The 23,759-nt window shown below is 40.3% G+C and overlaps 1 protein-coding gene across 2 annotated transcripts; it reads right to left on the minus strand.

Moving 5' to 3' along the window:
• Positions 1-972: 972 nt before the first annotated feature.
• Positions 973-22,351, minus strand: kdm5ba (lysine demethylase 5Ba). Of its 2 annotated transcripts, XM_066670889.1 has the most exons (28): positions 22,207-22,351; positions 20,927-21,116; positions 19,150-19,227; positions 18,363-18,485; positions 18,085-18,255; positions 16,180-16,308; positions 15,943-16,036; positions 15,640-15,716; positions 15,228-15,386; positions 14,704-14,823; positions 14,461-14,619; positions 13,343-13,524; positions 13,041-13,203; positions 12,343-12,462; positions 12,032-12,226; positions 10,547-10,728; positions 9,978-10,099; positions 9,710-9,860; positions 9,294-9,408; positions 6,956-7,311; positions 5,432-5,570; positions 4,677-4,856; positions 4,434-4,586; positions 3,862-4,275; positions 2,820-2,910; positions 2,452-2,717; positions 2,083-2,352; positions 974-1,949 (listed from the first exon to the last, which is right to left on the minus strand). In XM_066670889.1, the coding sequence occupies exons 2-28, from the start codon at positions 21,092-21,094 to the stop codon at positions 1,818-1,820; spliced, it is 4,509 nt and encodes a 1,502-aa protein (XP_066526986.1). In that variant the 5' UTR covers positions 21,095-21,116; positions 22,207-22,351; the 3' UTR covers positions 974-1,817. The 2 variants fall into 2 exon arrangements, with proteins under 2 accessions (XP_066526984.1, XP_066526986.1); XM_066670887.1 differs by lacking the exon at positions 22,207-22,351 and having other exon boundaries at positions 973-1,949.
• Positions 22,352-23,759: the final 1,408 nt, after the last annotated feature.

Raw genomic sequence — 23,759 nt, forward strand, 5'->3', positions numbered from 1 at the left:
GTGACTGTCTGTGAGGAGTGTGGTGTGTTCGCCGTGGGTTTCATCCAGGTGACTGTCTGTGAGGAGTGTGGTGTGTCCTCCCTGTGTCTGCGTGGGTTTCCTCCAGGTGACTGTCTGTGAGGAGTGTGGTGTGTTCTCCCCGTGTCTCCTTGTGTCTGCGTGGGTTTCCTCCGGGTGACTGTCTGTGAGGAGTGTGGCGTGTCCTCCGGGTCACTGTCTGTGAGGAGTGTGGTGTGTTCTCCCTGTGTCTGCGTGGGTTTCCTCCGGGTCACTGTCTGTGAGGAGTGTGGTGTGTTCTCCCTGTGTCTGCGTGGGTTTCCTCCGGGTGACTGTCTGTGAGGAGTGTGGTGTGTTCTCCCTGTGTCTGCGTGGGTTTCCTTAGTGTGACTGTCTGTGAGGAGTGTAGTGTGTTCTCCCTGTGTCTGCGTGGGTTTCATCCAGGTGACTGTCTGTGAGGAGTGTGGTGTGTTCTCCCCGTGTCTCCTTGTGTCTGCGTGGGTTTCCTCTGGCTGACTGTCTGTGAGGAGTGTGGTGTGTTCTCCCTGTGTCTGCGTGGATTTCCTCCGGGTGCTCTGGTTTCCTCCCACGTACCAAAAAACACATTGATAGGTCGATTGGAGACTCAAACACGTCTGTAGGTGTGAGTGTGTGTACCTAGCCACTGGAATGCATGCCAGCTAAACAGGAAGTGTTGTGTCAGGAAAGGCAGCCAGCATAAAACTGGTGCCAGATCAATGGATCCCAGTTGAGGGAGGGATCAGACGAAAGAAGATGAGGAAAAGGTTTGCATGTATAAGATACAGAAGTAATTGGCAGAAGGAAAATATGAACCAGATATCAGATACAGTATTTTCACTTTTCATAAAAAAGACATACAGACTACTGCTTGAAAGAAAACTATTTGTAGTGACCTTTTCCCAAATAACTAGCAATTCTAAACAACTAATTAAGACCTTAATTACCAAACTTGTGTATCATTGCCTGCATGTTGTCATTGATGCAAAGCGCTGAACAGTGCCCTCTAGTGGTGCACTTCCTAAAAGTGTGTTACAAGCCGGTTTTCACATCTAAAAACAACTCTTGTAATCCTGATTTGTGGTACTCTTGTCGGTGAGAACAACTCATTTTATTCCACAGCTGTATTAACATCTGATATTGTTTAAACAACAAAGTCATAAAGAATAATTCACACTTTTTTCTGTCTGCTACATCACTCATTTAACCCACATCAGGATTCTGTACAAACATTTGCTAATGCAATAAGCTACAGATCAAAGCAAATATTACGCTATTAATATATTAAAAAAAAAAACAAGAAACAAACAAACAAAAAAAAAACAAATAGGGCAACCAGCGTAAATGTTGCTGGCATAAATAAATAAAGTGAGAAACAGGTACCAAAGCAGAGCTCCAGAAATAAACTCAGAACATTTTGGTAAGTTCAGTTAATACAGTTTGGTGAAAAAAGCCCCAAAGCAAAATATTCTGATTATTTTAGATGTTTAAAGAAACATGGCTTCTGAAAACGGAATCCAGTTTTACATTTTTATCAAGCTGATATCCCCCTCTCGTGTTTCAGGGGACGAACACCCCTGAGGTACATCCGTGTCATATTTTCTAGACAAGAGAAAAAGTTAATAGGAGGAAAAAGCTTAAAAAACACAGAAAAAAGGCAACAAGTTTTAAAGTTAACAGTCCTATCAGAAACAGGGGGTAGACTGGTACTTCTGAAGGCAAAAGGGATCTGGGATATGGTGCTATTACTCATTTGCAAAAACTCAAAAAGTCTTCAAAGCAAAACCGTTTGCTTTTGGTCCTCATTGGGTCAAACCATGTACTGAGCAGTTAATGCAGACGTAGTCCTCGTTCTCAGCCTGCTCAGCAGACACACCCACACAAATCTGGTGGAACCACTGGTTACAACTGCCGTCGCACTGGACCCAGTTTACCTGTGTGGAAATGGAAGTGAGGATATCAGAACCTAGGACAGTCTGTGAGCATAAGATATTCATAAATGATGCACACTCATGTTACCTAGTATGTGCCAAATATAAAAATATAAGAATGCCTGAGAGAACTAACCTCGTTGCCCTCTGGCTGCAGACATCGCTTTGCAGAGCACACAGACCAGTCCTCTTCTGAATCCTCTGAATTGGATGGGTCCGAAAGCGATTTGGAAGGGGAGATTGTTCTTTTCTCGTCAAGTCGCCGCTCCTTTTTTGTCTTCGGCTTCTTATTCTTGGGTTTCTTGATCTTGTCCCTCTCCTGCATATCAGAGTTCTCCTTCTCCAAACGCCTCTTGGGATTCTTCTCCAGCTTCTCGGTTTCTCTCGGCAACTCCAGGAGAAAATCCTAAAATAAAATGATGATTTGTTTTTAATCAAACTTGTCCCCTCTGAATTACAACGTACAGACACTGAAAAAAATCCTGAAAGAACACTGCAGTCTAACCTGTCCTTTACTGTGTTGTGGGCTTTTGTGGGGTGGGCTCCTGTGCGGCGGACTCCTGTAAGCCGGGCTCCGGTGGGGTGGGCTTCTGTAAGGTGGGCTCCTGTCCTGAGCAATGTGGTACTGATGATCATGCTCACTGCTCTGGAGGGAGTAATGAGATGGGGAGAACTGGTTGAGCAGGCATTGGTAGAGTTGTTGCAGCTCAGGTAAAGTCACCTGCAGCAGGAGGCCCTCAACCAGCAGCTCTTCAAGCTCAGGACTAAGAACTGGGACACAAACACCCACCACATAAAACACTTCAGATATAACAGCACAGTTCAGATTTGTTAACACCAGTCACATTAAAATGTTTACATTTCTTAGCTCACCAGTGAGAGTAATGCAGGGATGCTGCATGTAGAAGGAGCTGTTACTTCCTTCCAAGGCAAAAGTGGATGCCATTCCAGAGAAAGGTCTCATCTACAGGTTATAAATCATAATTAGAAAATAAAGTAAACATATATGCACCTTATAAGTCACTTTAAAACATAAATGAATACCATCAATACTGTTTATAACATGTCCTCACTGACATTGGTAAACAGTCACAATCAGAACAGTGACCGTAGGTGTGAGTGAATGTGTGAGTGTGTGTTGCCCTGTGAAGGACTGGTGCCCCCTCCAGGGTATGTTTCTACCTTGCACCCAATAATAACAATTCCATTTCTGTGTGTGGACCTTGTTCTTAATGTTTTGGGAAGAAACTAAAATGCTGTGTGGTCGCTGACTTTTGTTCAGTGCTGTGTCTGCAATATACCACACATGATCTAAAACAAGAAGCTCGGGCGCTGGTGTGAGAACAGAGTGGTAAAGAGAGGAGAGGAGTGAAGAGGAAGGAGAGTCGGGGGGAGTCTGTTAAAACCCTGTGGTTGCTGGGTCGGTACGGTGCTGCATGTGTAGCGTGTATAAACCAGCTGAAATATCATCAAATGTTTTTCCAAAAGACCATTTTTCAATCACCCTGTTGCAAATGTATGCTTTAGTCTTATTCTACCTAACAGCCAATCAGATCCCTTCATAAAATGGGCCATGGTACAATGACTGGAAAACAGCCACTTCATGGTTTCCACTTGAACAGATCGTAAGGCAACTGTGCTTCAAGTGTTCTCTTCAGTTTACTTTATCTCTTTTGAGCTAAGGCTCAGCTAATGTTTACATCCATGAAGATACCATTAATAGCAGACTTTTTTTTTTTTTTTTAGAAGTGTCCAATCCCGTGAAATCCGCTAATAGTTGAACAGGTGCATGTGGAGGAGACCATGTCAGTTTGAGATGACTGGCATTAGGGATTACAAACCAAGTAACCTCCACGACCAAGTTCAGAAGGACATGTCAGAATCACTACTGAAATAGAGAGAGACGCTTTCTTACTTTTCCATTGAACTGCGGAGGAAAAGGTGAGACCTGTTGCACCTTATGTTGCCAACGCACCGTCCTCTCGATCACATAACGCAACGCATCACCCTCTGGGAGCCGGACCCGGATACGCTGAAGAGAAGCCAGTAAGGGCAGCACTTTGTCCAAGGGGGGCTTCTCAGATCGACTGCAGAGGGGGCATAACCACGGCTGCCCTTTTTGGGTCTCCTTGAAACCCAGCACACAGCCACTATGGTAAGCGTCACGGCAGAGTTCACACTGGAGCATGGGGCCAGCTGGCACTGTGTGGCACAAGCACACCGTAGTAGCCGAGCTGCTGGACAATGGCTGAAACTTTGCCTCATTCATGGACCTCAAGACAGAAATACTCTCCAACTCCTTCAGACGTACCTCACAGAGAGTGGCCATCTGTCGACAGACGAGTAATTATAAAACTGATAAATCATATCACTGCAATGATCCAACTTCTAATATGTACGTTCCATATTTTTATACTGAAAAAATGTAAATTATAATAAAAGGAAAAAAAAAAAAAAAAAAAAAAAAAAAAAAAAAAAAGCACATACAGCAGAAGTTGTCTCTTTGCTTTCGGAAAGGGCTCGTTCAACGTCACTGAGACAATCCAGTTTTACGCCTGTTTTTTTACCAGGCGGTGAAATATCTTTCAATTTTTTCGATTTTGATTTTAGACACCCGCTCTCACACCTGGGACAAAGGACCTTAAAAGACACAAAGCAAAAGGTTAAACCTTTCATGCAATTTTTTCCTCACAGACATAAGCTGATCTTCAATAGTTTGCTAAAATTTACCTCCAAAAGTGACAGGGATGAGTTCTTTAACAAAAACATTTTCGCTGCACTTTCCTTCCAGGACTGCACCTCGGACACCAGGCTCTCCAGCCGTGCCAGAGGTTCCAGCATGACTGGGATGCCCTTAGCTTTTGAGACCAGATCAGACAGAGTGGCAAGGACAGGGACGCGCCCTCCGAGCTGCAGACACAGAAACATTTAGACATATGGAACATAACTGACACAAGGTCATACCACTGACACATTATGAATTGCACACTTTTTCAGTGCATGTGCACATTAATCTGTGGATCTGGAGAATCTACCAAACCACAAACTGTGAAAGAAGACAACCCAAACAGTTTTTTTGATGTTTGCCTATGTCAGTGATGCGGGATAACATGAGCAGTTCTGATTTTAGTGCTGCTCCTTACGAAGTGCATCCCCAGTGTCGAAACCATAAGAAAAAGTTAAATAATCTAAATACATAAAACAGAACCAAACAAGAATGGGGGGAAATTAAGAAGAAGGTTGGGGGGCGGGGGGGTCACAGAGTGTCTGCATGCCCTGCTTGACACAAATGCTGTGAGCCCTGGGCGTGAAGGATCAGGGCATTTTTAACAGGTTTGTTCAGATAGTGTAACGCCTATGAAAATGTATCACAAGGCTCCAACACCATTTCCAGCCTAAGAGCCCAGGGAACTGTGGAAACCTAACTTATGGAAAGGGGGTTTAATATGTCCTCTAAGTGCTTTAGTAGGTGATAGAACCTTCACCTGTATGGCATCTGCCTCACGAATCCACTCTCTGGCTCTGCTGAGAGAATCCTTGAGCTGGAGACAGTTGGGAAGGTAAGCATGAATGCTTTTAATTTCTAACAGGGCTGCTTCCAGTGTCTCCAGATCATGAGGAGGCCTAAAGAAAAACATGTTAAGACTTATAATTAAAAATGAATAATAATAATACAAGTTCACTAAACACTGGTACAGTTTAATTATTCATTTCTACTGCAAAGCTTTTTATTACTGTAAAAACCCTGAGGCAAAATGGAGAAAGCTTCTCACGCAGAGGACACAGCTTTCATAATGGTGCACGCTTTCAATAAACAGACAGTGGCACAGACAAACTGTGCAAGGTTACAATACAATGATGCAGTTAATCTGTCAGGAAGCAGCTTCGCACTCAAAAGGCTAACACAGCACGTTTCACCCCATTAGGGATACATATGTTTTTCCAACATTTTGTGCGTGTTTTAAACTTCACTAAAACACACACTGTAAAACCTGTGAAAATAAGTCTGGCCCAATAGCCAAACCGAGGTCGGGATTTTGTTACATTGTCTTCATTTGGTCCGATCAGTTTTGCTTTCACACTGCAATAGAGTGAGCAGACTGAAGGCCTCACCACATCCTGTCATCAACACAGGCTTCTTATCACTGATTGGTTTGTAGAGGGCCATGACTTTGAATGAACATGTCCATTTCCCTTATGAGGTACTGCTATTTATTTGTGGCTCAGATCAGGACATATCTTATGTAACACACACACAGCTGCTTATGGTGGTTACATTGCAGCTATTTATTCACATTTTTGGTTCCATCTTAAATGGTTAAACCCTGGCTGAATATTGCTGTCCCAAACCACACCAACCTTAATTTTACCTTCTAAGTGCCCTACTGACTGTAACACTGACATAGAAACCAGAGTGGAGAGACAAGTTATACATTTCCCCCACTTGTGTATTCAACTCTGAATATTAAAAATGTGCTGAACTCCAGAAAAAACTTTATATTGAAAGTTGTTCACTGAAGGTTATGGAACCAGTGATTAATTCACAGTTAAATTAAAGCTTTGTACATGTTTCTTATGTGAAGGGATTGAGTAATTCACAGGGTCACGTTCAGCTCATATTTACACTGCCTCAACTTCCTGTAATTGGTTGGAAAGTCTGAACCATCGAAAAACGTGGTTTCACGCTGCACACGGACTGGACCTTGGTTCAGTTTGACCCAGACCGAGACCACCTCTTTGGGTCAGCCAACATCCTGGTCCAGACCACGGTCCGAGGCACTTCTCACATGTGCTATTATGGGTTCAGACCAAACTGAACAACCAAATAAGGCCTGATTGAAAGCACCGTACTGCTTTACCGTAATTCTGCTTGTACTTTATGCAAACCTGCGTCCACCTTGTAATGAGCATCCATGAAAAATCTCATGCGTTTCAGCACTCAAACATCTCATGTAAATCAAGAGATGCAAATCCTACCCAACAATGTCTGCTAAAATTAACGTACTGACCTGGATGTCAGCATATTTTGTGCCTTCTCTTCCCAGTGCTCGCACACTGTGAGCAGCTCCTGCAACTGGGCCATAGTTTTCTCCACACAAGCATGGGGTGCCAGGCCCACGCCCTGGTCAATTAGCCTCCTCATACAGTCCAGGGTCAGGCAATCCGGCTGCTCTGTGGCCTGCTGCACAGTCTCCACCCACCGTGCCTGTTCCAGCCTCTGCCTGAGCACAGTCAGCTCAGGCAAGTCCACATCCAGAGCAGTGCCTTCGTCTAGCAAGCCCTGCAGAGCCAAGGAGCAAGGCATGTCTTCACTCAGGAGGTCCAAACTTCGCTGCTGGAATTGCTCGATGCGGTTCAGCAGAGCCTAAGAAAGCAGGGGGTCAAATACATTTACATGAATGCCAAAACATTTCTATGTAAACATCATATTTCAACTTTTACAGTCTAACAAAAGGTTCAGTCTTACTGAGGTTACAAATATTGATTCAGTTAACTTTTCAAAGTATAAACACTCTCTGCATAATTTGTCCCCATCTCATTCTGCTCTTCAAAGGGAACCCACACAGAGCAGGTGTGACCTCGGTTGTGGATCATTCTCAGCTCTGCAGTGACCAGATGGATGCATGGTAGTTGTTCCTAATCCAGTGATCATTCAGTGTAAATAGAGTAGACAATTATACAATCCTTGTAAAAGGTCTCGTTTTGGTTCTGTTCCCTAAACTCTCTCATAGCAACATGCGGAATATATACTAAAATAATAATCAAAATATCCATGTCTTTATATATAGCTTTCTACTGTACATCAGGCACTTTCATATTTTGGCCTGAAAACATGATCTGTGTTTTTTTTGTGAATCCCTTCCTCTGTGCAGGCTGTGCATGCTCAACAGTGAGAAAGCACCTAGGCACACTCTGTACACACTACAACAGCACGGCTGATTAATATTCCTACGCATGTTAAACAAAGCATCAGGAAAACCAAATCTGTCTCCTACTGAAAATATGCAAAATATCACACTTCAAACACTTTAAAGTTATGCAACAGAAGATAAAAATAAGCCAAACCATGCTTTCAAACTAGATCAACTGGTATCTTCAGTTCTCAAATTCAGAATGCCATTAAAAACAAGAAGTTGCTACTGTCGCAACATCTGGGCAGCATTCACGTACTGTACAGTTGTTTTGAAACTTGACTCAACCCTTCAACTCAAAACTTACAGATAGCAGAAGCCAAAAGGTAGAAGTTAAGGCAAGCTTCTATCTGCTTTTACACGAGTGTTGAATCAAAGCTTTTATTGTGAACAGGGAATATAAAGTTATCAGACAAAAGATTTAATTTGTGTGAAAAATAGAAAAACTCAGCTTCACTGACTGTTTTTAATATAAGGCTACACTAAGTGTTATAAATGGTTTAGTCTATTTATTAAATGGTTACTAATTAGGTTGTAAACACACCAATAGTTATAAATATTTTATAAAACTAATAGAAAAGGCAACAGTGAGATGTTATTTGCCAAACAGTAAACTCCCATCCATCTACACAGCTGTGCTGCACACAGAGAAATTTGTTCTCTGCATTTAATCCAATCCGTGCAGTGAAACACACACACACACACACACAAGTGCCCGGAGAGGTGGGCAGCCCTAGACACTACGCCCAGGGAGCACTTGGGGGTTAGGTGCTTTGCTCAAGGGCACTTCAGTCATGCCCATGCCCCTGCCCCATTAGTCTTTGCCTTCTACATCAGTCGACATCAAGTCTCATTTTCAACACATGTGGTAATAAAGTGTAAACATGTAAACACTATATTAATTAATTTACCACAGACAGAATGCACATATGAACTGACTCAATCTGGTATTACACAAAAGAGGTCAATGTTGCCCATTCTACATCTGTGTTAAAAATGATTATTAATGACCATTAAGGTGTTTACACACTAATTAGGAATCATGTGGATTTTTAAACCATTTATGAACGCATATAACCATATAGTCAAAGCTTACTGCATTATGAAGGACGTGGACCATCCTACCCACACAGAGAGTGAGGCCGACTGTGCTCTCGTTAGCCCTAGGGCTCCAATAGTTGAGGCTTCATAGGGGATCAAATGTCAATCTCCCAAAAGTGTTTATTCAGAATGGTGTGGATGAACAATTATACTAGCTGTTACTGATTGAAAACTGCATAAAACAACACTTAACTATTATCACAATTAACAGCAATTTACAAATCAACTCTACATTATGGATATAGATCCTGACTGCTTTGTCTCAAACTGTGCCACTGCATAAAACTGACAGTTAAACTGTTTGCCTACTCAGGATCAGGCTGATGTCCAGTACCTTGAGAAAAGGAGCCTGTCTGATTGTGCAGGGCAGGTCATAGAGCTGTTGAATAAATGATCGCAGCTCCTCTACAGTGAGCTGGTTCTGAGATTTCCCTCCACCGGCACGATACCTAAACAAATCGAGTTCAGTAATTAGTGATGTTCTCTTCTAATTATCAGTACAGAAAAGTCTGTGTTGCATGTCTTTACACAACGTAAAACTAGGGGGTGGTTTCCCAGAGAGGGATTAAGTGTAGTCCAAGACTACACAGCATTTTATACTGTGATTTCCCATTAAAAGGAGGACATAATACAGGACTAAGCTTAATCCCTGTCTGGGAAATCACCCATTTGTGCTACTATTTATATTAGATCAAGGATGTACCATGTGCAGTATATTTTGGTGAATACAAAATAAAAGTGAGAAGCTACCTGGTTTGTCTCTTGCCATTAAGTAACTGCTGGGCCATTGAGGCGTTCTTTTCTGCCTCCTGGATAATCTGACGCAAGTTTCGTAATAGGTCTGTCTCAGGGTACATCTTCTTCTCTGCCTCCACAACCAAAGCACGAAGATCCTCCAAATCTGACAGCAGATAAAATTAATTAAAAAATAAAAAAATAAATACATAACATTTATTAGAATATAAGACTGCCACTATCATATAAAGAGTATAAACATGTAAACTATGTGATAACTTACCACATTTATTACGGTCAGCCTTTAAAACCTCATTAATTTTAGAAGCCCAGTCGTCATACGACTCAGCCCGAGTCCCAACAGCTTTAAACATTTTGTTTAATGTGTCCAAGGTGTATTTATAACTGCAAAGACACAGAAAGAAAAGATATTAATATAGAGCAGTCGTATTTTTCGGAAATCAAACTACCATTTCAATGTTTGGAACATAATGTAGAATTAAATACTTTAACAATATTTTAAGCATTATTACTTGATTAATATACTAGATTTCAGGCCATTCATCTGATTCCATGTTATGCAAATTTCTCAGTCATTTTAGAGACACGTACAGCTCTGTTGATCATTCTGAACACATATAAAACATCTATATGTTTTCAGCATCATCCTACATTGGAGTCATTTATCTGTAACAGTCTGATTTAATAAAAAGTAACTCCAAAACATGAATAATGAATCTGAAATTTACTTTTTTCCCAATGTAGCAATGAAAAATGATCTGTAGAAAAACCAACAGGGAATGTTCATTAAAACACACAGCTAAAAATAAGATCCAGCGGCCATCTACTCACTTAAGCATATAGTTGGTGGGAGCACAGGAGCACAGGTCATGGAGATGATGTACACAGACCAGCTGGCCAGGACTGCAGGGACATGTGATAGCAGACAGGTAGCAGGTGGTCCTGCACTTAGCACACTGCCTCTCTTCATCTGGCTGCTCTTCATAATCCACCTGCTGTGAGCGCCACACACCCTGGGGAAAAGAGCATGCACACAGCAGGATCAATTAAAGACAGAAGAGAAGAATTTCACACGCTAACAGAAAAGGGACAAATGTGGATGAATTATACACAATTACAAAAACACTCAAAATACAAAATGTGAATAACAAAATGATCTGTAAATCTCATTGACCCATAGTTTAATAATAATAATAATACATTTTATTTGTAATGCACCTTACATTTCAAGGAATCATAGTTTGTTCACAGTAGAAACATGAAACACATATCCCATGATGAAAGTAACTATTTACAAACTTGATGGGAGCTACATAAAGGCTGGAAAAGTAAGTGGTTCTAATTAAAAATAAATAAATAAAAAACCTGAGCAATGTGCAGATAGGTCACATGACCAAGAAAGAGCATCTTAGAGAGGTAGTCTCTCTCAGAAACAAAGTTAGGCAGAGATTCACCAATCTAAAAAAACTGCATTTAAACATTGCGTAAAATTGTAAAGACCTTGATGACCTCTCCATCTACATATTATCTGCAAAAGAGAATCTGGAGAATCCCTGTGCTCAAGGGACAAAGCAGAAGGTCAAAATTGGATGCTCATGATCTTCAGGCCCTCAGTCTGCATTAAGGCTCTGCATTAAACACAGGCCTGATTCTGTACAGGAAATCATGGCTTGGGTTCAGGAACACTTCCAGAAATCAAAATGCAAATGCAAGTTAAAACGGTATCATGAAAAGAAAAAACCTTATGTCAATATGATCCTGAAACACCACCGTCTTCTCTGGACCAAAGCTCACTAAAAAAAGTGGATTGAGGCAAAATAGGATACACTTCCATGATCAAATTAATCAAAATTTGAAATGTTTTGGAAAGATAGGCGTCACGTCCGAGAGGAGAGGGACCATCCAGCTTGTTACCAGCATATACTTAGAGCCCATATCAAGGGCAGCTACACATCTGGAAAAGCATGATCAATCCTGAACACTATATAGAGGTTTAACCCTAACCCTTGCGTGCTACCGACGATTCTCTTCTATAAAAAGTAGTAGCTAAACCTTGTACATAAAGTCGCTGGTGCTAGTTTGTATTTTTAAATAACTCGCTAGAAGATCTGAAAAGTCACTAAAACTAGCAGCAAAATTAGGGGAGGGAGAGGAAGCAAAGTGCTGCAGGCGCTGCCCCCCTGTGGCACTCATTGAAAATACCACTCTTACTTTAAAAACACTCCTTCAAATACCGTTACTAATTCTATTGGGTACTGTACTGTTTTTGGATGTAGTTTCATGCATAAGTTCATTTGCCTCAAAGTTACATCTCACCATCTTATGTGCTTTCTCTCGCAGTTCCTTCTCCTCCTGAATCATAGCGCTTAAATCCTTCTGCATGGCAGAGGCCAATTCCAGGTCCAGGCTGTCTGCCTTGGCCACAATATTACACACCATCTCATCGTGTGAAAAGACACAGTATCTGTTCAGAGAACGGTAATGCTCCACACACTGTCGACCAAGAGGCATCTGAAACCAAAAAAATACCACTTTCATGATTTCTTTATTAAAATATATATATTCTGATGAAATTAAAGACAGCATTATTTATATAAAATGCAGTTATTCACAACAAAATGTTTTACCCAGTCCACTGTGCAGAAGTTGACAGCCTCTGCAAAGTTGAAGCCCTGATTGAACCCACTGTGGTAAGCTCTGGGGAAGGTGATGACAAACTCTCCAGCACACTGGTTAGTGCGGTAAATCTAAAAGGACAAGAAGTTCAAATGAGAAAACTAAATTCCTCATGTTAAAGCACAGCAAGAATCAGGTAATAATCCTAAGCTTGGTTTAAATTGCAATATCAATGATGAATCAAAACTGACTCTACAGCTTCTTTCACACATGAACTCTGGAGAATCTCTAGAGAAACTCAGGAGTGTCGGGTCCAGAGATGTCCCGGAGCGGTCATTCACACGGCGGGAGATTTTCTGCGTGAGACCCGCTCTGTCAGCGGGAAATGAAACACGTGCTTTAGGCATGGGGGCGGAGACTGTCCAGCGTGTGCAGGAGAAACTCCAGAACATTTCTCACATGCGTTGACTCTGACTTCACCTGGAGTCTTTAACAGGGCGCGAGGAGGATAAAGTCCAGGACGAATATTGTGGATCGTTTTCTCACACACACACAGCTCCTCCAGGAAAACTCCGGAACATTTCTGGATCACCGTGCAGGTGTGAAAGGGGCATACGTAACATGACTTACCTGCCCTGTCTACAGATATTTCTTCAGTGCTGAAACTATAGTACATATATTGTATAGAATATTGTGCATGAGCACTTACAGGGACTCCATGGTCCATTAAGAGATTGGGGTTCATGATGGTAACCAGCTGGTGAAGCAGATCAGGCTGGGACTCAAAAAGCTCAGGAGCCAGTTTTTTCATCACCTTTTCCAACTGCTCAGCTGCATATCCAGGAGCACCATACCATGTCTTTGGCTCTCCCCTACACAAACATACAGGACCACAAATTGATGCCAAATTCATAGGACTCTGAATGCCACTGATCAAACAGTTAAAAGCATTTGTTTTGTGTTATTTGTATTTGAAGCGTTTGCATCAAAGAACAACAATCAATATAATACCAGTGCAAATAATTAACAGAGTAGCTCCAGTGGTCCTCTATGTGCCAACAGAAGGCGGAGAAACACATGCCAACATAGAGCCAGGGCAGCTTCATCCCACATATATCAGCCGTGATATGAGCAAGCACAGATGCGTCCAGCACAGGCATATTGTTCAGGTTCCAACCACTAGTAACATAATGCTAAAGGAACAGAAGGAAAAAGTGACTGAGTTTAGCAAAGAGTACAGTTGACATTTGTTAATGTTAAATGTTTACTACAATAAAATAACATTCCTTGACCTTTAATGGTTTTTCCAGCATTCCAAGTTATCACCCAGATATATGTAATAATTTTACATTTACCTGAGTGATATAAAACACTTAAATTATCGACCTTGCCTCCCCCTTTTTTTTTTTTCCAACTAAAGAATAAAAAGGCGCAGGGGTCCTTTAGTCAGCCATCACATTTAGATACATCATGGACTCTTCCAGCAATACAAAAATCAAAAGCACACCTCAAATTCAACACAAATACTTAAAGGAACAGAGAATCCCCCAGAACAGACAGTCCCCAGACCTAAACCACAAACTTTTAGGATGATATGAAAAGAGTCGAGAAGCCTAGAGTCTGGAATTTGAAGAAGGACATAGGGAGATTATTTAGAATCACTTTTTGCCACTGCGCTGCACACAGAGGGATTTGTTCTCCACATTTCTCACACACACACTAGTGAACACTAGGGGGCAGTGAGCACACATGCCTGGAGAAGTGGGCAGCCCTAGCCACGGCACTGGGGAGCATGACCTGCTGGCTCTGGGGAGCAAACAGGCAACTGTCAGGTTACAAGCTCAGTTCCTTAATCATCAGGTCATGGCTATTTCTGGAGAAAATGTCTGTTTTTATTTCTTTTCCATTCTCATTAAGAATCAGCGTAGAAGTCTCAGATGTTTTTATCTGTGCCAAGTAATGAATAGGAAGTTGCAGACAACTGTGACACATACATTAAGATTTCAAAAGGTTACATTTTTAATATTCTAAATGAAACATTAAAACATTGAACAATAAAGAATGGTTTAAAAGCTCATTTTGCTTATTCTGCCCAGGGCAAGTACAAGTATTTATGGACAGCACTGTACCTCTTCATCAGGTGTGACTTTGAAGGAGCCGTTCTTAACAGGGAAACCACTGCCAAAGTCTTTAGATGCAATGTCTGCCCCATATTCTACAGTTACATCCTCCTCGATGGTGCTGACCAGACGCCAGAACTCTTTCTCAACCAGCTCTGTAGGGACCATCTATGAAGAAACATAAAAATCTTAGTCGATTTATAGACAGCACTAAACTTATGTAATCCAAAAGAACTGATGTCTTTAACCTACATGAACAGGCATGTTAAAGTAGTCTGACTTAAAGGAATCCGCCATGTCTCCAAAGGAACGAAGAGTGTAGTGCCGGGAAGCTTGCTCAAAACCAAATGCAACCTGAGGCTTGCCACACTCCTATGGAAAAGAGAAGCATATGCAAACTGGATAAATTTGTTATTACAACACGCACAGACCTTGATGGAAACGTTAAAACAAAGGTGTTCTTCAGTCAGGCATGTAGCCTGTAAAAAATAAAATATGGCTCATGATAATTCAGAGTTTGGATGGTTTGGGTTCAGCAGAGTTACAAAAGGCAAATGCTAAATTATACTCTGCAAAACTCTGCTTCCGAATTTATTTTATTTATTGTTTTTTTTTACATTAATGTTCAAATAAATGAAAACCTATTTTTGAAGTGCAACCAATAAACTTAAAAAGTGACAAGTTTTCTTTGTACTATTAAATATCAAAATAAAATCATTTGCACATCTTTTTATTCATTTCCATTCTCTATAGTGGTTAGTAGTGTAAAGGCTCACCTGGGCCAGGCACCTGGGGCATCTCCAGTCTCCTTTGGGAACATCATGGAGGGGTGGAATCAGACAGAATGTGTGATAACTGTCATCACAGCCATCACACAGCAACAACCTGTCTTCATCTCCCCCTTCACCACACATCAAACACATGTACTGTTCGACCTGTGCAGTCACACACACACAAAGCTAATTCACTGACAGCTGAAAATATACATTATGACAAATAACATTTTAATGATCTAGGGAGTTTCAAAGATTTGTGAAATGTCTGCTAAGGAAATATTGCAGGAGTGTAGATTAGTAGAAGTAGAGTGTAGATTAGTAGAAGTAGAATGTAGAAGTGTAGACTAGTAGTAGTAGATAGTAGACTAGTAGAAGTAGAGCGTAGGATTGTAGACTTGCCCTTGTATCTCACCTTCGATTTCCCCAATTCAGGTGCTGATTCACCAGGCTCAACAACTTCTTGTTTTATCTGGACTGTGATCATGTTCACTGAAGAAGAAAAAAAGTCAGCTCTATTTAGAAACATTATGACGGAAATGGGGGAAAATATAAAAATATTTTCTGTGAAATATAGATAAAAATAGCTGGGCAGTAAATTAAAATATTTCTTCATTAATCACAATCAAGGTAAAGTGTTAAATGATTTCTGATATTTATTTGCAGTCATATCGCCCAGCACTATATGCAAAGATTGAAAAACCTATAAGGGGGTAACCTGAGTCAGGTTTGGCCACATACGAGCCCATTCTCCTCCTCAAATTGGGTCTGTTCTCACACTGCTCACCCTGCTCACTTTTGAAGCAGCGGCCCTGGAAAAGATAAACGGACAATCTTAAAAACATAGAACTTGAGCGGCCAATGCATATCTCTCAGGGCAAAACATACTTATAGTAAGGAAGGATACAAACACACACATCGCCAGCCCCTACAGTTTGCCCATAAGGAAATTTACCTCTGTGCGTTTGGCTCTGCGAGCAATGGTCGCCGTCTCTGCGGGCTGCATCGACTGCCTCTGGGGTAAATCATGTGATTTATACTCCTTATCTTTGGTGTCATTGGTAAGCATGGGCTTTTGCGAGTTCTTAAGAGATAACAAAAAACAGAAAAATCATTAATATTAAACATATCTGAACAGTTTCAATGACCTCTAGTTTTCATTCACAAAAGGTAATATAACTAATTATTTTGACGTGATCTTTAGAATGTTTATTAATTCACATGGAACCTTGACCATTTATATATATTCACAAAGTGCTTTATTTACAAAGAGCCTGCAGTTCTACAGCACAAAGCCAGATGCAATATAGCTTTAATGGTGTCTGCATGTCCTCCAAAGTTCTGGAAAAACTTCAAATAAATACATTTTTACACTGACTTCCACTAAAATTAAGGATGTTTTTTTTCCCTTTTGCCATTTTGGCCAGAAATGTTTTTCACTGGACAGCAATGATATTATAGTGCTGTCAATGTTAATGCGTTAACGCTTGTGAATAATCTGGGAATTTTAACCCCTTTTTTTCTCTTATATAAGTTAATCGTTTTGCCAAATTTGGCAACAACTTTCTCCCATAATTCAATGCATCTAGTGACATATTCACCAAGCCGTGAGCACGCTGTAGTTTTCTGAATAAAGATTGTGTCTGAGCGTTGTGGTGTTTGAAGTAACTCTCTCTGAAACTTCTATTCAACATTATTGAAAATTTATGAAAAAAAGACTCTGAAAAGCAAAAATAATGTAAAAAGATTGTTTTTCTCTAATCATATTTTCATGCATACCATTGCACACTCATCTCCCCCCAAAAAAAGAAATACTAGCATTTTAAATTGTGATTAATCATGATTACTCAAAGAATATATATATTAGAGAGAGAGAGAGAGAGAGAAAGAGAGAGAGAATGTCATGGTGTGGGGAGGGAGTGTGAGAGTGGGAAGAGGACTCAATTGTCTCATTTGTTATTAAGGAGACTCGAACCACAAAAACATTAAGAACACTAGAGCACTCACACAAAGAAATATTACAAAGTACAAAAACAAACCCACAAAGTAAAAACATGGAGGACACCCACCTCGTATATTACACACATTTTTGTTCAGTTAAAAAGTACTTTACGCTGCAAATATATAAAAATGGCCTGTTCCTGAAAGAAGCAACCACGCACTGTATCATCTGTTGATACTGAAAGTGAGTGCAGAATAGCACCAGCATTTAAATAAACTCAGGCAGCTTTTCTGCTCTAACGCTCAGACGACAGGTGGGTCTTAGTCAGAAAAACAGAAGAAAACGGTTGCCTCCAAACAGAATCAATTACAAACTACACGCATATGATTCTCCTCCAACAAACTAAATAAAAACATATCATTATGGGATGTACCAAATGTAAGGACACAGAACTGCTGGGTCTTCTTCCGAGAGTATCTCTTGCACTGAGAGTCTTTCTTTAATGCACTTAATACTTCCTGGCATATTGCACTCAATGTAAGGTAATTTGTATAATTTGTGCTGTAGTTTGAATGTTAGATCCTCTTTTGTAAGTCGCCTTGGATAAAAGCGTCTGCCAAATGCATAAATGTAAATGTAAGTGATGTGTGTTTAGTGTGGAACTGTTTCCTGAACCCATTTTCTTTTCTACAAAGGAATCCATTCAAAATGCTGTGTTTTTCAACTCTAAAAAAGACACCTGTTCAAATTCACCTATTCGACAGGGGTTTCTTTTCCAAAATTAAATATGTGTTAGTGTTGACACTGTTTTGGACAGATGGTGTACAAGAGTGTGAGAAATGCGAGAGACATGTAAAGGGTAAAGAAACTCAGTGAGAAAATAAGAGAGAAAAAGAGGAAGGTCTGTAACCGCCTCACCAGAAGGTTAGCTCCTGTCTGGAACAGGTAATAAGGGTACAGAACCCTTTCATAATGGGCACGAAGGTGAGAGCCAACAGCTTTGCCAGGGGCAAAGCCCATCTTTAGAGAGATCTGGGTCCATTTCCGCTCTCTGCACACACACTCGAAGCCACCCTCCTCAGTCACCAACTACAGGGGAGGACAGATATAACCAGTTTCACTTAGGCAAATACAGATTTGGATGGGTACACAAGACCGTCCAGAATTAACGCTCTGGGGATCCTCTAACGATTTACCTTGTACAGCTGGTACAGGTCAAGAGACTTGCGTTCCACATGAGGTATTTTCAGTGTGCAGCCCTGCAGTTCCCAAAACTTAGCAATCTGGTCAAGAAAGTTCAGCTTCACTCTGGTCTGAGCCTAAAAACACGACAGACAAAATGAACAAACACAAAATAAGCAAAAACACGTTGATCAAATTGGTCAATCACATATTTGTGAAATGATCTTTACACTCATTCAACTTCCTCTTCTTAATTTCTATTCCCATTAGACTATGGGAAACAGACTATATCAAACATCTCATTTAATGGAACATTACAAATTTATGTTCAACATTATCTTACATCATGGGATAAATGTGCCATTCGGGGCAAAGTTTTAAGCAATTTAAACGTGAGCGCTTTAGGATAAGGACAATAAATACAGTACGAAGACATTCAATTTAATTATCAAACTGTATTATACCAGTTGTTCAACAGTAAAATTATTTAAAAACATTGATGTGTTCGTGCAGTTGTCTACATGCACACATCTTGCATTAAACTTTTTCAAATGAAAAGTCAATTACACTTTCCCAACAATTTTCAGCACAGTTCCCAGTGAGGTCATGTGATTAGCCAACATCCAGGATTTTTTACAATGACATAATGGCAATGAAACTGTCTTCAAGGCTTACAATAAAACAAACAACATCCTGCATATGAATTCAGACTATGTATTTCATATTCACTTGCAGTCTCCATAAAGTGCATCTTGCTGAATATGAAACAGTTTACAAAGAGAAGGTTGTTAAAACACAAACCTCCAACTCATTGAGCCTCTGTATGCGGGGGGTGAAATGCAGTCTGTCCACATCGCAGGCAAATGGTGGCTGCCACCCCTACAGTTACAAACCAAGACATTAGACGAAATGAATGATGTTTCCTTAACAGCATGGAATTAAAACAAGAATGGCCTTTAATCCACAAGGTTAAATATTAAACATTTTATTCATTAATTCCTTCTTTCATTTCTCTGTAACAATTTTACCCTCTTCAGGATCGAGGTGGGTCTGGAGACTACACTTCTGCAAAACCAATCCCACTACAGACGTGTTTCTGGATCATGGGAGTAAACAAACACCTGGAGGAAACAAAGCCAACTGTCCCCAGACCAGATAATGACCTTAGGTGGTGTTCGCACCAACGCCCCCCAGAACCCCGGAGATGTGTGAGAGCACCACAACAACCACACACTGTAGTCTTTTTTGTTGTTGTTTTCAATGAAGTTTGAAGTTGTGCTTTCAAAACCAAACCTAACAATTTGTAAGACCAAGTCATTAGTTAGGGATATTTTATTTCCAAAACACATACGTTTTTTACTCCTTCTCCCTGAAGCATAAACACAGAACCAAAGTATCAAACCCATAACTGTTGACACCTTTGAACCAGGTGAATGAATGTATGAGTAAAAGAGAGCACAACGACCCAAACGCGTAAAGATTCATGAAATAAACTGCACCATTTTAGTTACTAAATACGACACAACTGCTACAAATAAATAAATAAATGATTTTGACAATTAAACATATTCATTAAGGTCGCTTTGTCATTTCTAAATGTGATAACCTCATTCTGAGGTCTGCAAATTATAAATGTGCGGTTTTTAAAACTCAAATTCGGTTTAAGGTTGTAGCTCAGAGCAGTCCGGTGTGAAGCAGCGCTCTACACAACATGGAGGACAACACCTTTCTAAGAAATAACGTTAACTTAACGTTAGCGTCCAGGGAACATCTTACACACGGTCAAATCTAAATCATATCCTTCTTTAACACCATAGGAATCGTACTGTTGATGTGCTTTTCTCCTTATAAAGAAATTAAGAAACATAAGAAAATGTTTAGTGGCGCTGTTATGAAAAAAGGTGGCCGTTAAATCAACTGCACTCCCATGGCGAGACTAATGAGATTAAATTATATCGCTAACACTAACAATTGTTAATTGTTAACAATAACAATAGTTAATAAGGATTTATTTTTGTGTGTTTTTAACGGTATGTATTTCATTAATTTCAAAAAAGTTTTATTTCTTTTTGTAAGCTAGCATATCTTGCCATTTTAGGAGGATGGAACCTAAAATGTAGAAAAAAAAATTAAGTTTAGAAATAATATATTACGTCTCTACAACATACGGTTTACACGGTTTTATTATGGGATGGCCTTCTACTTCAAAAAGTATCAGAGCTTGGCTTGTTCCTGTTTGGGTGGATGCCCTGAGCGCTATGAAGACAATAACAGTTACTGTTTACTGTAGAGAACACATTCAGCCATCGAAATGCTGGTGAAAATACGAAACTGCTTCCTTAAACACCACGTTAATCTCGGACTGTACGTGAGCCTAAAAGCTAAAAATGTAGCGAATGGACCCTTACAGCTCGCTAATCTGCGGACACTGTTACTGTTGGCCATCTCAACTAAAGCCGCAATCCGCCATGTTGAAACCTGTCTTTACAAAGTGTTTCGGACTTAAACTGTGAGGGACATTCGCCGAGGAACACGCACTATAGTGATGTCTGATTAATAACACACCGGCAAAACTTACCGGTGGAGGTCTGATTTTGCAGATTCCAGTGTTTTCTGCGATGGAACGTATTTTGTTGATAAACCCGAAAGGGTCGGCGAATTCTTCCCAACTGGGCTCAAAAACAGGGCACTCCGGCGGTGGAATAAACTCGCTGGGTCGAGGTTGGGTCATTCTGGGGAACTGCATCCAAAAGATGGCATGAAGAAACCTGTTTAAAGTTAAAAATAACCGATCAGTTACTCCGGCAACTCCTTCATATCAAACGATTACACCTGAACTCCGACAATTATCATCCTCATCCAGTTTGTAAACGTACACACGGACTGTTGACGTTTGAGCCTAGTCTCGTCGTGTTCCGCTTAAAAAAGTAGAGACGGCATTACTCCAAACCACCTTTTAACAGCTTTCACTTCACAAGAACTTATATATCTTGTGTGAAAATAAACCGTACAATGATGGAATTATTAACGTATAATTACAAACAACCACGTAAACACACAGTAATAATTTGCACATATGTTAAAGGATTGCGGCCACAGACCCACACACGACACAGGAAATTATCGTTTTAGGGGGAAAGGCAATCAGAATTTATAACAATTCTCAATACGAGTAGCACATGAACGCATAGAATAAATTCCCATTTTTCAGCGAATTAAAATGAATTAAGGAAATATATAGCCGTAAAAAGGAATGATGAAAATGTCACGTCAACGATTAATTCACATTAACTCCATTTTTACTGCTGAAAAACCTTGGGGCTGCTACAACTGTCTTATTTTATTGGCGATGATATCTGATGATATTGTTAAAACCGTTGGCTTTACTAATAAGGCAGTAGTTTTATCACCTACATAACGTGTTTGACAACCAACTCTACATGATTTTGAACCATTTCGGTCAAGAACGATTAAAATCAGATTATTACATAGAGCCAAGAGAAGTGACTTTCGCGGATGAACGTAACACAACTGAGAGCTACATGGCGACCGGAACTACTTCTTTAAATGGACTCTTTTAAGTTGCCTACGGAAGTGGATGTTGTGTTCAATTCTGTGGCCAGCTTTGCCACAAACCAACGCTTTGAAGCAACAATATTATAACAACATCATGAATTCTTAGTAATGATTAAATACATGTAATAAAAAACGTTCATCGTTTTCCAGAAAATATCGTAAACACAGCTCATTGTGCCGTGATATTGTCGCACTGGTAAACTACGACACAAATTTAGGAGCAAGAAACAGATGGGCTTTTGAAAACAGAGACATGAACATTCATTAACTGTGATATCTTACCGGAGTCGTAGGACCGCTTAAGTTACGGCCTAGCAACGGCTCGCGCCGCTTGTTTCTGACGGAGGAACCGCCATCACTGTATCAGTCCGAGTCCGAGAGCACGTAGCGCACGTCTGCGCATGGGTCTGACCGCTGTTACTGCTCCGACCTATCACAGCAAAGCCCCCAAATCCCAAACAAAGTCGAATATGCCCACCAACTCCACTTTACACTCTGACTGTTAAGGTGCTGATGGTGAATAAAATCTTGTCCAATATACACTTGAATGGCTTCAACTAAGTGCAACAATGTGTTATGTAATATGGGTCACATACGTCATGCGCCCTGAAAACGAGTTCATACCATTTTTAAAAATTAATTTGCAGCCTTCAAAAAAACTAAATAATTTTTGTTAATTTGGTTAAATAACTGAACCAAGCCACATGTTTGTAAACAAACGTCAACCATCCTTTTCTTATTATTTTCTGCATTCGTTGTCTGTTTTATAAGCTACTACTGTGTCCTTTGAACAGTGATCAAGCAACTATTTCTATGCTAACTCCTCACATGCATAACAAAACCAACCTTTGTGGGGGTGTGTGTGTGTGTCAGAACAGAACTATTTGACCTGTATTTTTTTCACCAAATTTATTCTCTCAAACTGAATCACATGCCTGGCGGAACTGTCCATGAGCTGTCTCTATTTGGGGCAACAGGAGAAGTGCCCAGAGGCATCAGATTTGAGGAAACTCATTAACTAAATTTACTGCTAAGTATGTATTTACTCTCAGAAAAGGTTTATAAATGTCTGTGCTCCTGTGATTCACCGGGCCGCCCAGGAGCCTGATATTTTACCCTCTGCACCAGAACAGCCATCGGAAAACTGTTCACTACTGTTTTCAGTTCCAAAACACAACAACTTCACCATTTGAGACAAAGACCTGCATGTAATTAATGGTGCTGTATGTCCACTGCAATGACACTTCTATACATTTGTTGGATCTAGCAAATTAGCTGTATATTTCCCTTAAAATATATAGCTTTATAATTCCCTTTCATCAGAAAAAAACAACTTTCTGTGGAAAAATTCTTTAAATTTGGAATCAGGTAAAATCCCTCTTTTCTGAGTTGGGGCTGTAGGGTTAGGATGGACAACCAAAATCACTCAGAACACTGTGCTCAATTTTCATGGTAATTGCAGCACAACTAACCCAGTAAACAAGGAACATCCCTGGATGTTCAAAATAGGTCTAAAAGTAGTCTGTCCGTCAAGGACATATTTTAAACGTCAATGGACGTCCAAATTCCATCTTAATAAGTTAGTTAAGTGGTGGCCAATTGATAACGTCAGTGGACGTCCAAAACGCGTTTTATACAAGTCATTTATTTCGGGACCAATTAATAACGTCAATGGACGTCCAAAATACGTCTAATAGTTGTCTTTTCAACTTTCATTTTCAACCTTAAGAGAACGTCGATTAGACGGCAGTCATTATGTTATTTCAACGTTGAATCTACGGCTAATTGTTTACTGGGAATGATATTCTTAAACAAACGAAACATTTCAACCTTCT

Source organism: Hoplias malabaricus, chromosome 5 (genome assembly GCF_029633855.1).
Source record: "Hoplias malabaricus isolate fHopMal1 chromosome 5, fHopMal1.hap1, whole genome shotgun sequence".
NCBI classification, from domain to species: Eukaryota; Metazoa; Chordata; class Actinopteri; order Characiformes; family Erythrinidae; genus Hoplias; species Hoplias malabaricus.

Bases quoted from the DNA above. Each gene is read 5' to 3' on its own strand.
- kdm5ba (XM_066670887.1), bottom strand. From the start codon at position 21,094: ATGCAGTTCCCCAGAATGACCCAACCTCGACCCAGCGAGTTTATTCCA. The intron at 16,309-18,084 runs GTGAGGCGGTTA...TTATCTCTTAAG, and splicing joins AGACAGGAGCTAACCTTCTG to AACTCGCAAAAGCCCATGCT. The intron at 10,729-12,031 runs GTGAGATGTAAC...TCTTTTCCCCAG, and splicing joins GAGAGAAAGCACATAAGATG to GGTGTGTGGCGCTCACAGCA.